This window comes from Poecile atricapillus, chromosome 16, assembly GCF_030490865.1.
Source record: "Poecile atricapillus isolate bPoeAtr1 chromosome 16, bPoeAtr1.hap1, whole genome shotgun sequence".
Lineage (NCBI taxonomy): Eukaryota > Metazoa > Chordata > Aves > Passeriformes > Paridae > Poecile > Poecile atricapillus.
In genome coordinates, this window is record NC_081264.1 from 5,889,902 (window position 1) to 5,905,378 (window position 15,477).

Sequence of the window (15,477 nt, forward strand, 5' to 3'; positions counted from 1 at the left end):
TGAGGTGTCCACAGGATTTACTTGGTGGACACATTCTTTTTAAGCAGCTAGCAAGGTTTCTAATTCCCCTGCAGAATGTTTTTGTGATGGCTTATGCCAGTACAGTACTTCTGTCATCTGTACTGAATACTACAGTGAATAATGTCATGAACATTAACATCGGCTTCCTTTTCATGAGAGCTAATAGGCTTATTTTTATGATGCACATTTTATCAATCAATCAATTTATTTTATGGAAAGAAAATTTTAATGTTCAGTACTTCTGCTGATTTTATGTCTTTTATTGTAGATGTGCCTGGGTTTTTTTAACAGCTCTGCTATATAGCTCAGTGCAGAAAACTGCATCAATAAGTAATCTTGGAGAGATTAAAGGAAATCATGTTTTGGTGTAAATGCTTATTTAAATATCATCTTTTCTCAGAATTCATTTGCACATGTCATCAAGCAAGCAAATTTGCAGAGTTTAGCTTTTCATCTCCTAATTGAAAACTGACCATTTTAGCAAGTGTATTTTATGTGTGGAGACAGGGCCAAAATGCCCATAAATCTTTAATGGACACTGCTCTGTATTCCTCCTACCATCACAGAAATCTTGTGTGGAAAAAGTGATGCAGTACTGCCTTTTGTTAAGGCAAAATAATTCTCTGCAATTACCTCTTGTGCCAAAAGAAGTCACCAAAACCACATTTTGGAGACCTTGCACAGTGTCCAATATAGCAGTAAGTGAATTTAGACCTGTGAGAATATCTGATATATTCACATGGACAAGGAGGAAACACTGCTCTTCCAGGTATGTGTATTTTAAAAACAGTAAGAGGAAAGAACAAAAATGGAGTTTCACATATTAACTAAGTACCAAAATATGAGTAGATGTTTAGGAGAGACTAAATCTAGTGAAGTCTTTGACAAGACTCCCATAACTTTAATGAGCTCCAGGTCATAACTGAATATTCCCAGACATCTCTGAGTTTGCATACTTTCCTGTTCTGATAGGAATATTCCTGTTCCTCTTTGCTTCCATCAGCTCTGGGCAAACCCCTGCTATAAGGGTTAACTAAACCATTCTTACCTACAGATCAGTGCATGTTGCCCCTCAGCTGCTCTCCCTGTGCCCCTTCACATGAATAATTTGGATGCAAACACAGCCAAGGAACACAGCAACAGCTTCCACCTGGCTGGGATAGAACATAAAACTCTTCTCTGCAAGAATTATGCTCAGTGCAGATGTAGCATGTGATACACTTACAGAACAAAGTGATAAACTGAACCTACAGTTTATCTAATATTTATATTACACGGATTCCTAGAGGCCCCCACACGCCATCTACAATTCGTATGTGCAATGAGAAGCAGAACATGCCCACATTGCACCTCTCAGCCTGTGGACAATAAAGCTATTTAATGTTTGATTCTTTTATTGCATACTTTGTTTTTTATGCTGGTGAGGTCTACTGAGTCTCACGATGAATGACGATATTTATTTATGGACATTTCTGTCGTCCCTACCGTTGTAGCATAAGAACACCTCAGAGTTTAACGGTGCCCCAAATTAATGACTTCTGGGGGAGCACATAAACCCGAGACATTTTGCTCTGGTTAAATGATAAATCTGTGTCACTGTGTACAACAGTCTGGGCTGAGTGCAAAACTAAACTCAGACTGAGGAAGCAAGTTCATGTGGCAGAACTCTCCGCACTGAGCACGCAGCGAAACACCTCCCCTAAGCTTAGCCCACTTTGTGCTGCAGCACCACCCTTCACCTCCAAGAGCTAATGAGGAACAGCTCCCCGTGTTTCTGTTCAGGACAGAGTGTGAGCTGTACTTACTGCCATGGGGATGTTCCAGGCCATGTAAACGTGTGACTTGAAGTCATCCATCCAGACCTCGGCGGCGCGCAGGGCGTTGCGCTTTGCATAGTAGTCGATGTCGTTGTTGTAGGGCTTCTTGGTGCGCTCAATGTGCGCCACGCGGGAGCAGGGCAGCACCTCCATGCTGCCCCCGCACTGCCACACCTGGGGGAGGCACACAAAACAGCCACATGGATTCTTTTTCCCCTTCAGAGGCAATGCAAGTGCTTCTTTGCAGATGCTGTGTGTAGGGTGTTTGCCGGTCAGAGGCGAGGGCTATCGAACGGTTCCAAAGGATTGCCCGATTTACCTCTCGCTGCACATTGCAGGTGAGTCTGAGGGGGATGTACATTAGGTACAGAGGTTTACAAGACATACAGAGACAGGGCCTTCACCACAGTATCACTGCTCTTGGGACCATCAGGCAGAGAATAAATTGTGAGGGGGTAACCTCTGCTGTGGGTGCTATTTTAACCTAGAGTTTGTTACTGAAACTTCAGCAAAAATCAGCTGTGTCATGTGGCTGTGTTTGACACATAAATGGGGTACTGCAAAGGGCTCTAAGGTCGCCCCAGAGCCTTCTCTTCTCCAGACTAAACATCTCCAACTCTCTCAGACTGTCTCCACAGGAGAGGTGCTCCAGACCTCTCATCATCTTATCTCTTTCCCCCTGAGCTGATGAAGAGGGCTAAAAGGGGCTGAGTGGTGACTCCAGCACCCAGCCTGCCCAGACACCATGGAACTCACACTGTGCAATTTTCTCCCTGCTGATTATTTACTGTCTGAACTCCAACAGGGGACAATGAGGACTTGTCTCTTTGCATCAGCAAGATCTGGAGTGATGCAGAGTGAGGGAGGTTTATGGATTCAGCTCCCCCATGTCTGCACCTAGTAGTAGAGTCTAGCTGAAGTAAATGAAAGAGATTAAAATATGAGCAATAATTCAGAACTTTCCAAGGTTGCCTTTTACTGAGAATAAAAGCACATTTCTGTACAAGATGCATTCCAGAACTATACTGGGGCAGTTCTCCACCTAACCTGCCTTCTCAAGGACAAAGATAAAGTGCTTGGGAAGTAGCAAATAAAATCTCCTCTGCTCTGCCTTTTCTTTTTTAATACTTTGTTAGGTAATATTTACTTGCCGCTTTCCAAACAGCTCTGTAGTAAATCACTGGCCACTGAAATTTACATTTGATAAATGGAGTACACTGAAAAACACACTGCTCATAAATTTGGACTGACATGTGCTGAGTGTTTCCAGTGCAATGAGGAAATGCTAAAAAAAAAAATAAATTAATTGATTTTCACCATCAGAAGGAGAAATGAGCAGTACACTTTAGTATACTGCTATTTGCCCTACCCAGCCTGGAAGTCAGCTATTTAATGCACAGCACATTTTTCTTTCTATTGATATGCCTAATGACCTTGTAACTCTTATTTATGTATTTTGGTACCAAGGGCAAGTACATTATCTGAGTGACAGATTTATTTCCTTTGAATGCCAGTGCTCACACAAACCTGAAAAGGAAAAGGTACTAAACTGCAACATTAAAGAAAACAGTTTAGCTCATCTGTAAATTCAACACAAACAGTTATTTATCAGTGATAAATTCTCCACAGGGAACACAGACACCTGGCTTTGAAGGGAACACAAGAAGAAGAGGCAGCAGCAGCCTCAGGCCGGGTAACTCTCACTCTGATGCTGGTGCTCAGCTCTCAGTATAGGGCTGGCTGTGGTCTGACTGCCCCATCCATAATCCCTTGGGCTGCTTTCCACTGACACTCAGTCACTTCTTCCTTTTCCCCTCAGCCTTAAACTTTGCTCTTTAAAGGGGCAATATCTACTGAAGAGGAGGAAAGAAGGAAGGAAACAGGAAATACTCCAGGAAATTTTTCTTCCTTAGAAGATGCTAAAATTTACCCCAAATGACTTCTTTTTATTTTTTTTTCCTGGGAATATGTAACTTTTAACACCAGCAGAAGATGTTTCCCTGGACAAGAATGGTATTTCCAATCCCAAAGAAAGACAACTGGAGGTAGAGCACAGGGGGCAGGGAGTCAGATAGTTCACCAGGTAACATCATCATGCCACCATTTTTCCACATCCCAGACAAATGTCACAGCTGCTCAGCTGTGGTCACTTCTTTCCAGGCCTGACAGGGTCTCCTGTTTTACTCCATGAAGATTAGGTGCTGTCCAGCGGAGCACAGACATGACTCAGTGTCCCCACACCCTTTCAGCACATGGCTAAGCACAGGGTGAAGTTCTTGTCTCCTTCCCTTCCAGCCTGATAATTACTTAAACTTACACTAAATAGAGGAGTTTCTGTAGTATAATCAAATACATGCATCCAAAACTGGGCAAGCTCCCAGCAGTTGAGAGGCATCATGTGAGATTTGAATGAATACTCGAGAGTTGTGCTCAGAGGAGGATGGGATGTTCAGCAGCACCTTCTCCTCCCTGGACACACAGCTGAAAGGCACATGAGATGCAGAAAACCATTGTCTGCCTGCTTTTAACAAAGGGTGAAAGAATGAGAAACCTTTTACTGTGTCAGTCAGGTAAGAGAGAGGTGAGTCAGTGGCTGATCCAGAAACTGGTTGATTCCCCACCTCTTTTCATTCTCAAAACTGTACTTAATGACCCATTATAACAGTAGCAGACAACACATTTTTTTCCACATCAAACTATGAAATTATGCCAGGAAAATAATTACACGCCTCTGTAAAGCATTTATCAGGCAGGATCCTTAAAGTATCTTACTGGGGGAAGCAAACTATTTCTAACTGTGAACATAAAATGATGCCCAAGGCCCTCCAAAGTGACACATTTCAGGCATTCAGAGAAAACTGCCTTCCCTATCTATGGCTTATCTTCTGGGATAACAACACATTTCCAGCCCATGTTATTCCTCTCATATGGAGCTGCCAACAGTAAATGTGTATCTCAAGGTTCATTTACTGAGCTGGTGGAAGTGTTACAGCCTCTGAGCTGCTCCCCACAAGGGTGCACATGGCTGAAAATCCCATTCTCTCTTCTTTTCTCCCATGGGGAGACAAGTCCTTTAGAGCAATTTTTAATTTATATATATATATATTTTTTTTTTTTTGGCTTCACAGCATGCATTCATCAAACCTGTACCATAGAGCAATAGCCTGGGCTCCATGGAAGGCCAGGAGCAGCAGCAAAGCAAAGTGTGTTCTCCTTGACTTGGTGCAGCCCAGAGACTCAGCTTTGCCTCTGTGAGCATCACACTGTGCAACATTTTAAGACATGATCAAGTAATTCCAAGAGACACTCAATTTATTTGCTAATTGTAGCTAATTTCTAATTTCAGCACTGCTCTTTAGGCTGCTATAAACAAAATTGATAGCAATTTAAATGTTACCATAGCCGTGTTACCTTAGCATTTTTACTGCTAATTATCTCAATCAACTTTTCTATAAACAGACATATTAAGTGTTGAGAAGAACAAGTACCCCCATCAGGAGTAAATTACAAACTGAGTGATAATGTTTGTGGCTTGCACTATAATGACTTACTGACACTAATTATCAGCTATTCCTGTACACCTGAGGTGTGGCTATCCTACAGGAAAATGTTTATTTATGCAGCAGCCAGCTGGACATCACATTTTATGCATCAGAGAAAATCTGAGATGAGGCTGTGTCTTTTCTACCATGGCCTCAACTGTGCATCAGCAAAGTTCTCTGAAGGCAGGTTGGGTACATTAATTAGAAAGGCTAATAAGGTGCCAAGCTTTAATTCTTCCCAAGCAAGAATAAATTTTCCAAGGAAACACATTTTCCCACATGTACCTTCTGCTGAAGATCAAAACCATCTTTATCAGGACTTACAAAAATTAAAGTTAAAAAGAGTTAAACAAGCCTGGACACTACTAAGTAGGAAGTAGAGCTGGCCAGAGTGTTGGGCTAATCAATTCCTAAATCTTGGCAATGTACACAGAGAGAACATTGCTGATGTGGTCTCCTGCTCTGCAGGTGAGACACATTTCCAACAGCATCATGTTCTGCAGAGCAAATGTCAGAGCTCTGAAATACCCTGGGATTTAATATTTGCCATTTTTAGCATTTTAAATATTGTTCCTGGGATTTAATAATTGCCATTGGCAAGAGAGTGGCTGCAGCTCCCAAGAGCCTCTCGCTGATTATAGGGAGGGCTCTTCCCTCTCTGTGGACTTGGTGCTCTGTAAATTGAATACCACATTATGGTGTACACTGAAGTGACTGCACAGGGTTATTTAATTTGGTGGAGATGATCTCACTAAAAGCAAAATCAATAGGTAAAAATAAAAATGGCATCATTATGAAGGACAAGCTGGGAAGACAGTTTTAACTTTGAAAACTTAGTCTGGAAGTAACGATTGTGCTCCTTAAGAACTTTGTACCTTGCTGTGAATTTTGCAGTTTAAACACCCTGGTGCTCAGTGAGAGAGAAAAAGAAAAGTCTCAGATTCTCTGTTACAACTCTTTTTTCCATCAAATAGACCTTTGATTTAAGCAGCTGGAGAGATGAAGTATCCCAGAATGTGTAATAGTGGAAAGAACACTTCTGTGTGATTTGCTTCCAAATAATCACTCTTTGCCAACACTTTTGTACCCTCTTCACAGACACACCAGTTCCATCCCTTCCTCTCAACACCACAAGTTTATAGACACCAAAGCAATTCCAGTGGAGTGTAACCCAGGCATTTGCAACGTGTTGGTCTCCACCTCTTTTAAAACCTGACTTTTCCAGGAGAGCTGGGGTTACTCCAGCTTTTCTAATAATATAGAACATTGAGCAATTAATGAAATTGTCAGCACCCTGAGGCTTTGAGCCTGTGTTTCATAGGTAGCAATCTCTCTGGAGGTGTCACTGCACTGCACAGGTGACACTGCAGCAGCTTTGTGCTTTATCCACTCGTGGAAATTTCAGTGACCCTTTCCTGACAGGAATAATCACAGTCTACATCTTCCAGCAGTAACAAAATGGAAGGAACCAGCTTCAAAACACACCTGTGGCAGCAGGGTCCCTCATTTCTGATATACCCAGCAGAGGATGTCACCTGGCACTGGTGCCACAGGCAGCGTTTCAGACGGGATGTTCTGCACATCCTGAAACAAAAGCCTTGTGCTGGAGCAGGGCTCTGATGTTTTATGGAGCAGCTCTGAACTCTGCCTGAGCAGCACTTCATAGAAGTAGCCTTTCAGATTTCAAACTTTCCCTTCTGAGTGAAGGCAGCAGAAGAGATGGAGGAGTTTTAAAAGCAGCTCAGATATCCCTGTTTCATGATATTCCAGTGTGGGAATTCTTAAAATCAGGGATCTCAGGCTCTCTTTGATTTTCAAGGCAAAGCCTACCAGAAACGGATGTCTTCTAGACTGCCTACACACACCTACAGCAGGATTGGAAAAGATTTTTCTATGATGAAAGAATTACCCCATGCTTCAGAAATTTTGTTGACCTAAAATTTCAAGAATAACATAAATTTTAAATGTTTTCACTAATTAAAACACAAGCTCTTTGTTACCTCCACCTGTGCTTGCAACAAAGGTTTCTCTGAAACTGAGTAACTGATGATTTTCAGAATATCTGCTTGGCATTAAAAGTTTTTAATGTACAATTACCTATATGTATAATCTGAAAGGTCAGTTTAAACTGTAAACGCAAACCTTTGTTGTAAAAATAGAGTAACACAATCTTTTGATGACACTAAAACCAGTATTTGTTGTCGTTTAGAAATTTTGCCGAAGTGCAGAGTGTTCAAAAGAAACATATTTGGTATAATTTATCAGCTGGATCTGACAGAGGCATCAAATTGTGGTTCCTTGAGGTGACAAAAGCCTGATTTCTGACAGAGGTTGCAATATTTGAAGGGCAGGAGGACATGCAGTAAATTCACAACAGCAGGCACCACTGAGCCCTCTTCAGCCCCTGTAACACCACAGTGTAAAATAAAATCCATGTGTACTGCAGGTACAGGAAAATTCCTACCCTGGTGAAGTCAAACAGAAAGGTAACTCTTAATTCTTAAAAACCTGCTGTCATTTCAGTCTCCATCTCCAGTCAGCCATGAACCAACAAGGTCTAAATCAGAAGCAATTCTTCAAAGCATATTTGAAAGATGACAATAAAATCCTTTCCCATCTGAAACATGGGAGCTCTGTACTTATTCTCCAGTCCTTAAGGGATGTGCCAACTCTTCTAATGCCCACACTAGAAACAAAAAATTAATAGGAATATAGCACACTTAGTGTTCTTGCATCTCTGATATTGACAATTTACGTAGCTCACTGAAAACTGATCTTTCAAAGTAATTTATAGCCTGACATTTTCTTGTTTTCTAATGGAGTTTTATGGATATTCTCCCCTGCATGTATTCTCAGAGCTGCCTGGAGAGTCATATTTAATCAGCTGTGCTAGATAAAGTGCTCTCTCTCTGTTTCTCACTTCACATAGGAAGCTGTTAGAGACTGGGGAGCTGTCATAATCAAACACATCATATGGAAAAATTAATCACATGGTCTCGTTTTGTTCATCAAGTGCATTTTTATCACCATCTTTAGAGGCAGCCGCAATTATGATTTAAAAAAGTCCCAACTGTCATTTCTCAAAATAGCCTGTGCTAGTTCATGGTGCACTTACAGAGCAAAACTCTTTCCATGCTGGGACAAACCAGCTTACATCAGAGAGACTTTCAGCTGCCAAAAAGGAACTTGAACAAAGAAGGAAATCACATCTCAAGATCCACAGATCTCTGCTTTGTCAGAGGCTTCAGGATAAACTTCTGACCTATACCTTCAAATTACAGGACCCAAAAGGGTCCTTGGTTGACTGATCCTGACATTGACTCAGTGACAATCCCTCCTTTTTGCTCTCAACTCCTGCTCAAAGCAGTTTGCAGATAATCTACTCACAGCAGATGTAGAGGGAGTGTGACAAAAGCTCAAACATGAAAGCTAATTCTGTTATTAGGAGTCCTCTTATCCTACATGTGTCAATACCCATCCCTTACTCTTGCTGCCCTGGAAGGCTGGAAACACAGAGCAGTGCTTTGGGACTAATGATTTTTGGAGGGCTGGATTTCACCTGGGGCTCTCCTCCTGCTTTTTTCCTGGCTCAAACAGCAAGAAGTTAATTTGAAGAGAGAAGGAGAGATCTGGAGGATAGAGTAGATGTAGCCATACAAGTCTTTAAGATATGTTTGGCTCCAGTATTGCTCCTTTTTGATTACTATTTTTATCAGTATTTCAGTTGCCCCAATGAGGAATACTTGGAAGCTTGCTGCTTTTCCCACAACTATTACAATAGAGTTCAAGGGTGTGCTGCAAGATCCTTCTGCAGAGTCATTTAATGTGAATTTCATGGCACACTCAAAATTACACCTTTTCTTTATAGAAAAGGAAAATAATCTTTTCATAGGTACTTGATTAGCCTTTAAAATGTGTTGGAATTTTTTGGAGTTTGTCCTCTCAGCTTTGATCCCTTGGGATTTCCTGGTATTTACAGATGAACTTCTTTCAGAAAAAAAAATGTCAGTGGAACAATAACATTTTTGCAATGAGGCACTCAACACATGCATGTTTTATATTTGTCTGGTGGCTCCTCAGTAGCAAATTTAGAGGCTGTCCTTCACATGTTTCTTAGAGGTTACGCAGAACCTTAAGCCAGTTAAGATCTCAGATGTGACAACAGTGAGAAGATAAAACCCTTCTGCTAACCCTCTTACAGAGGGAAACAGATAAGCATGAAGAAATTGAAACATGTTCTAGAGAAACTCACAGTCAGCAACTGCTATCTTGCTGTAAAGATAAACTTTGTGTGTAAAGAACTAGGGCTGATAAATTAATAGACTGGCTGCTATGCAAGGGAGGAGATAGGCTTTAAAATGATATTAAAAATGCCCCATGTGCTTTAACCACTAATCCAATCTCCATAAACCCATATTTTGCACAACTTTTACAAAGGGTAATGCACCTTTGAAAAGAGCATGTCTGGGGAAGAAGCAGATCTCCCTTCTGCAAGGAAAATTCCAGACTCTCTGAAATGCCTTGCAGGTCAGGGATGGAAACTGCAAAAACCCTTCAAGGCAAGAAGAGCAGCCTGACCCTGCACAGGCAGCATGCCACACTGCTGGGCTTTACACAGACTGCAAATATGGCAAAGAATAAAATATCCCGAGCTCCAAAAGGTGGTGGTGGTGGTTCAGGAATTCTTTCCTGCTGGGGAAGTTCAGTCAGTGCAGTGATGCTGGACAAATTCCCCCTGCTCCAGTCTCCCTGACATCACTGCTCAGGGAGGGCAGCAGGGAAGCATTGAGGAATGGGAAAAGGGAGAAAGGACAGCCAAAGAGCAAGGTTTTAATTTTCAAAGGCTTGTTTTTCTTAGCAAATTAATGAATGTTGGCACCTCAAGATGCTCCAGGAGATGTTAACAGCTCCTATCATGTAAATGACAGGCATAGGAAAGAGACTGCTTTGAGGCAAACCCTCAAACTTCATAGACTAGAGATAATAATTCTATTTTCTTTGAATTCTCCTCAAGTCTAAAAGAGGCTGCAGATTTCTTCTGGTCTAGTACCATATATGTTCTGTTTTGCAAGCACAAATCATTTTTCCTCTATAAAGTAAATGAAATTTGGTATCTCTAATGTAGCTTGCTAATTGTTGCAGGCAGATGCTTCTCATAACGTATTCTTTAAGAATACATTTGATGAGAATAATTTTCTCCTTTCTTACAAATTTACTCAAGTTTTCCCCAAATCAATAGAATCACTGTCAGTCATTTCTGTAAATATGTCAGCACAGATACTGTTTGTACTATAACTGTTAAAATTCAACAAATTGGCCTTGGAAAAATACAATTGACATACTGGAAAAATACAGTCAATATGGGATATATGAAACAGCACTAAAGACCAGCCTGTTATTCTTGTTCCTCACATCTCCTTCACGTGATTGCTTTAGGTTGTTTCTCCTCACTTATCCCAATAGACCACAGAGAAAATCTCCCTCTAAATTCAAACCCCAGCAAGGGATAAAGTCTTGTGTACACGAAGCTTACAGGAGAAAATCTGCAGCTGAGCTCCTGCAACATTTAAGTTCTTAGGAAAATACCCTTTTTGCCAGACAGAGCTTTATTAACCTGCACCAAAGCACCAGGCAATGCTGACTGGTCAGCTCAGCAGCTGCTTCTGGAACACAGGAACACTCACTGCCACCATCCAGTCCACAGAAAATGCTCAAGATTAGATCAGCTGAGCACGGCAGCAATCTCCAAACCACGATTAATCCCTGTCAGATATTGGAAGATCAGCAAGAATACCTTAGGTGAGAGTAGGGATGCCTTGCTTGATATATAGGTGTTCACATGAACACAGAAATCTCTTCTAGAGCACAAAAATAACCCTCCAACAGCAGCTCCCTTCAATTGTTACCTAAGTTAAGCCAGGGGGAAAAGAAAAAAATAAAAGTTGTTAAACTTTTTTTCCCCACTAAAGCGAGAACTTTCTTGTGCAATACCAGTAGTTCACACTTTCAGCCTTTTGCTAATGAAATAATACTTACTGTGTGCTCAGCCTTCAGTAAGAAGGCTGAAAAATGATAAAATGCTTCTTGACATTTTAGCTGAGACCACAGGGAGGAAGAATAAAGAGTGGAATTTATTGATGCTTCAATTAGAATAAAGTCATTCTTGAATGAGAAAATATTGAAACAGACTGACTAATGAAGTGATCACAAAGGGTCTTTTCAAAGGACCCTAAGTGGAGTCATCCTCATTTGTTTTCTCTTTCCACAGCAGACCCTTAAATGATCTTTGCATATTGTCTACACTAAATCCTGCAGGGTTGCTATTTCATTTTAAAGAAAAAAGCTTTTAGGCTGCAAGGGATTCATTCAGTGAGAGCTATTATGCTTATTGTGGCTTTGCTGCAGAGCCAAGGGATTTACTATATGCTCATTAGATCCTGCTTTTGTTCCAAAACAATCTTTTACGATGCAAATTTCAGCATGCTGATCTACTTAGAATAACACTTAAAAAAAAAAAAAAAAAGAAAAAAAAGAGCAGCTATTAAAGTAAAAGCTTCTTCCAAGGCAGGAATACTACAAATTCAGATTAATTACTAATATTTTAGACCACAAAAACATCTGGTGTCTCAGCTTAAATTCAGCTTTGAACATGGTTAGAAGAAGCCCCAAGAACTCGGTGTTAGGGGCACAAAGCAGTACCAAGGGTGGGCAAACAGAGATCAGAGGCCACATTATGAAGCCATCACAGATGAGCTACATTTGTCACTTGGCTGCTTGGTGGCTGAAACACAAAAGGTTCAATTTGTTCAAGCCTTGGCACCTGAGGCATGCAGGCAGCAGAGAATCCTCTCCAGCAGAGAAGTTCACTCACCAGGACCCCTAAGGAAGATACACAAGATGAGAGCTGGGAGTTCTGCTCCATAATGATCTCCAGGGCTGTGCTGACACAAAAAAAAGGAAAGGAAGCGAGGCATAAATGGCAAAAATGGCAGAAGTGAGGAAACCCACTGTCCTCATGATGGATGCTTGGCACTCAGGGAGCTGTGGCAGTTTCCATCTCTTGTTAGTGCTCTTTAAACTCAACTGCAGAAGTACTGAGGATGAAGGGGACACTCCTGTTTTTTAAAGCATTAATTCCACCTTGTTCCTCCTCTGTGACCTTCCTGAAGGAGCGGTTGTATGAACACAGAACGATGAATATTATCATCCAGGAGATCTACCTGATAGCTCATCCTTAATAGTTCTATAAATCTTGTGAAGTCTTAGTGCTTGAGGTGTGCAGCAGAGATAATCCTGCTGTAAGGAATTGTGTGAACTCATCCCTCACATGCACAGAGCCCAGCCAGCCTAGTGACACCACATTAAAGCATTCTCTCCTGTGCCCTAAACAGCAGAACTCAAATTGGAGCTGCAATTTACACTGAAAACTGATCTCTAGGAGGAAAGTTAATAAAATATCTGAGGTGAGCAATAAGAAAAAGATCAGTTTGCCAGCACAAATACTGGCAAATCGTTACAGTAATTCCAGGCAGCCCTTCCCACACTCCCATTCTAAATTAGATCAGCAAACTAAACATGCAATTTATACTTAAAAACTCACAAATCATCATCTGCTTATAATGGACAAGTTCAGCTGGAGCACCTGCTCACTAAAACAACACATGATTCCTGAATTCAGCTGCTGTCCTGTTTTACACAGAAACTGCCAAATCCCTAATAAACATTAGCTGCAGATGTGTGTGAGCATGGCTTTCACCAGGAATGTTTATTTACATGGGATGACAAACCCATAATTAATCTTTTCCTTCCTGGGCTATGAGAAAGTGCCAGAGGAGGGCCAATGACCATAAATGACTGGAACAGGATATTTGAAATACGTCTGAAATGTGAAAAATGCCTCTGCCTTCACTGCACTCTCAGCCAGGCACCAACAGCCTCGGCAGCTACCTGAGCTGCAGAAAGAACACGAAAAAAAGCAAAAAACCCCTCTGGTGAGTTTGTTACAACATGCTTTGACTTTCCTTTTCTGACTATCAGACACCAGATGTCTGGAGTGGTTTCTGGATACCTCGGAGAAAATGCAAAATGGCAGAGAAAAGGAACTTTTAGAAAAGAAAGTGCCATTATGTCCTAGTGAGTCACTCTGCTTAAATGCTTTATTACTGCTATTAATGGACAGATATTAACATTAATCATAGGCTGTGAAATGACTGACAAACTAAGCTATTTTGTACATCACCTAAAGAGCTGGTAAGGGGATGCAATTTGGGTAAAACACAAAAGAAAAAGGCTGTTTGTGATTTTGATGGACAGCTCCCTAAAGAATCTCCAGATTCCAGAACTGCAAAGTAGGCTGTCACATTTGTAGATCTGCTGCCTCTCGAGGGAAGTTCGAAGTGAGATGTATCACCAGACACAGCCTTTTACTGGTTCCTTTAATTTCATTTCTTCAAGACCACTTACTCCCATTTACAAACATTTAGATTAGGGTTTGCTTTAGTTGACAAATTGTTTTGTTTGGTGGATTTTGTTTTTGGTTGTTTGTTGTATTGTATAATGAAACCAACAGAAGTTTATCAATGGTGCCATACAAAAGACTTTGCTAGGCATGTTTTTATTCTTTAAGTTACCACATTCCATCTAGCACAAGGATGTGAAAATACACACACACATTTGGCAGTATTTTTCCCAAGAGCTAGAAGTGTCCTCACAATTGAACTCTGCAAATATTAGCTTCAGCTTATTGGGAAGATAGTGTCCCATATTATAAAAGTGCTGAGCAAACAAGGGATGTTCTTTGTTTGCAAGAGATTTCTATAAGTTAAATATATATAGATACAGATATGGTTTCAAACTGAACCAAAATTGTGCTTGACATTTCAAGGTGTTTGACAACTCAAAGTATGGAATTAAAATTAATTTCAAATCCAGCAAAATATTTTGTTTCAACAACATCTGAAAAGAACCTTTTTGAGGATGCACTATCATGGCTTCTCCTTTCTCAACACATGCATTTCAATATACTTCTTTGCCAAATCTATATTCTTTCTCAGATAAATTATTTGGCAAATTAATGTCCCATTATAGACAAAAAGATCATTAGTTGATAACAAAGAAGGCATTAACATTTACCTTTTGCCTTTTCACAGCCTCCCTAATTAAGTCATCCATCACCATTCCTCACTTGTATCAGCACAAAACTTACCTTAAAAGCACGTCAGATGTGACCAGAAAAATCCTGCATTAGAATAAATACAGAGCTTTCATAGTGACTCACAGCATCTTATTGTTCCCAGACAGTGCCTGTACTTTTAATTCAGAATATACACTTCAACCTCAGCTTGGCTAAAATAAATAAATAAAAACAATCCCTCTCTTACTCCAGTAATTTTTTTGTTTCTGTAGAATGGCAGTAATCATTAAATGCTACTTTGCTTCATTAAAGCCTGAATTTCCAAGAACAGAAAGACACAGTGCCACAGGGTTAAGTAATTCTTTCATCACATGGCTGATGTGTTTTATCCCTGCTGGGTCACAAGTGCTCTTCATTTACCGAGCTCCAGGTGTCATCCAACTATTTATTTGTGGAGCCTTTGTTGTAAACATTCTGGGCTGCCAAAGAAATAATCAGAAGTCTTTCCTATTCAACCTAAATACAATTCTGTCAAAAAAATAAGGTTTTCTGGTAAAATGGGATGGATGATAAAAAACAACCAAACCAACAAAACAATTACAGGGGCTGCATTGCTTTGCCCATCATCTACAAGAAAATCTGAAGAAAATATAGCTTTACATCATTTTTATGAAGGTACTTTTCTGGACTTGCAGTTCATTTAATTTTGCCCTGGAGCACGTTTGCTGTGAGTAACATGGAATACAAGCCACTTGTCTGTCCTCTTGTCTCTAAATAATCTCTTTCCATCTTCTCTCAGAGTCAGGCTGTCACAAGCAGCTAATACTTCTACAGAGATAAAATAAGACAAAAGCAATAACCACAGCCCAGGCCCCCAGGGATTTCTTCACTAGCTCTAACTACAGTGTCCACTCCATCAAAATCCTGCCTTGTTGCCTTGTGTCAATGTTTACATGCTCTGCTG

At 40.6% G+C, this 15,477-nt stretch overlaps 1 protein-coding gene across 1 annotated transcript in view; it reads right to left on the reverse strand.

Annotated features, from left to right (window-relative positions):
• Positions 1-15,477, reverse strand: part of GALNT9 (polypeptide N-acetylgalactosaminyltransferase 9) — a 123,860-nt gene that overhangs the window by 11,284 nt on the left and 97,099 nt on the right. The window contains exon 7 of the mRNA XM_058851702.1: positions 1,827-2,012. Coding sequence (XP_058707685.1) covers positions 1,827-2,012 — 186 coding nt within the window. The remainder of the gene's footprint in view (positions 1-1,826; positions 2,013-15,477) is intronic.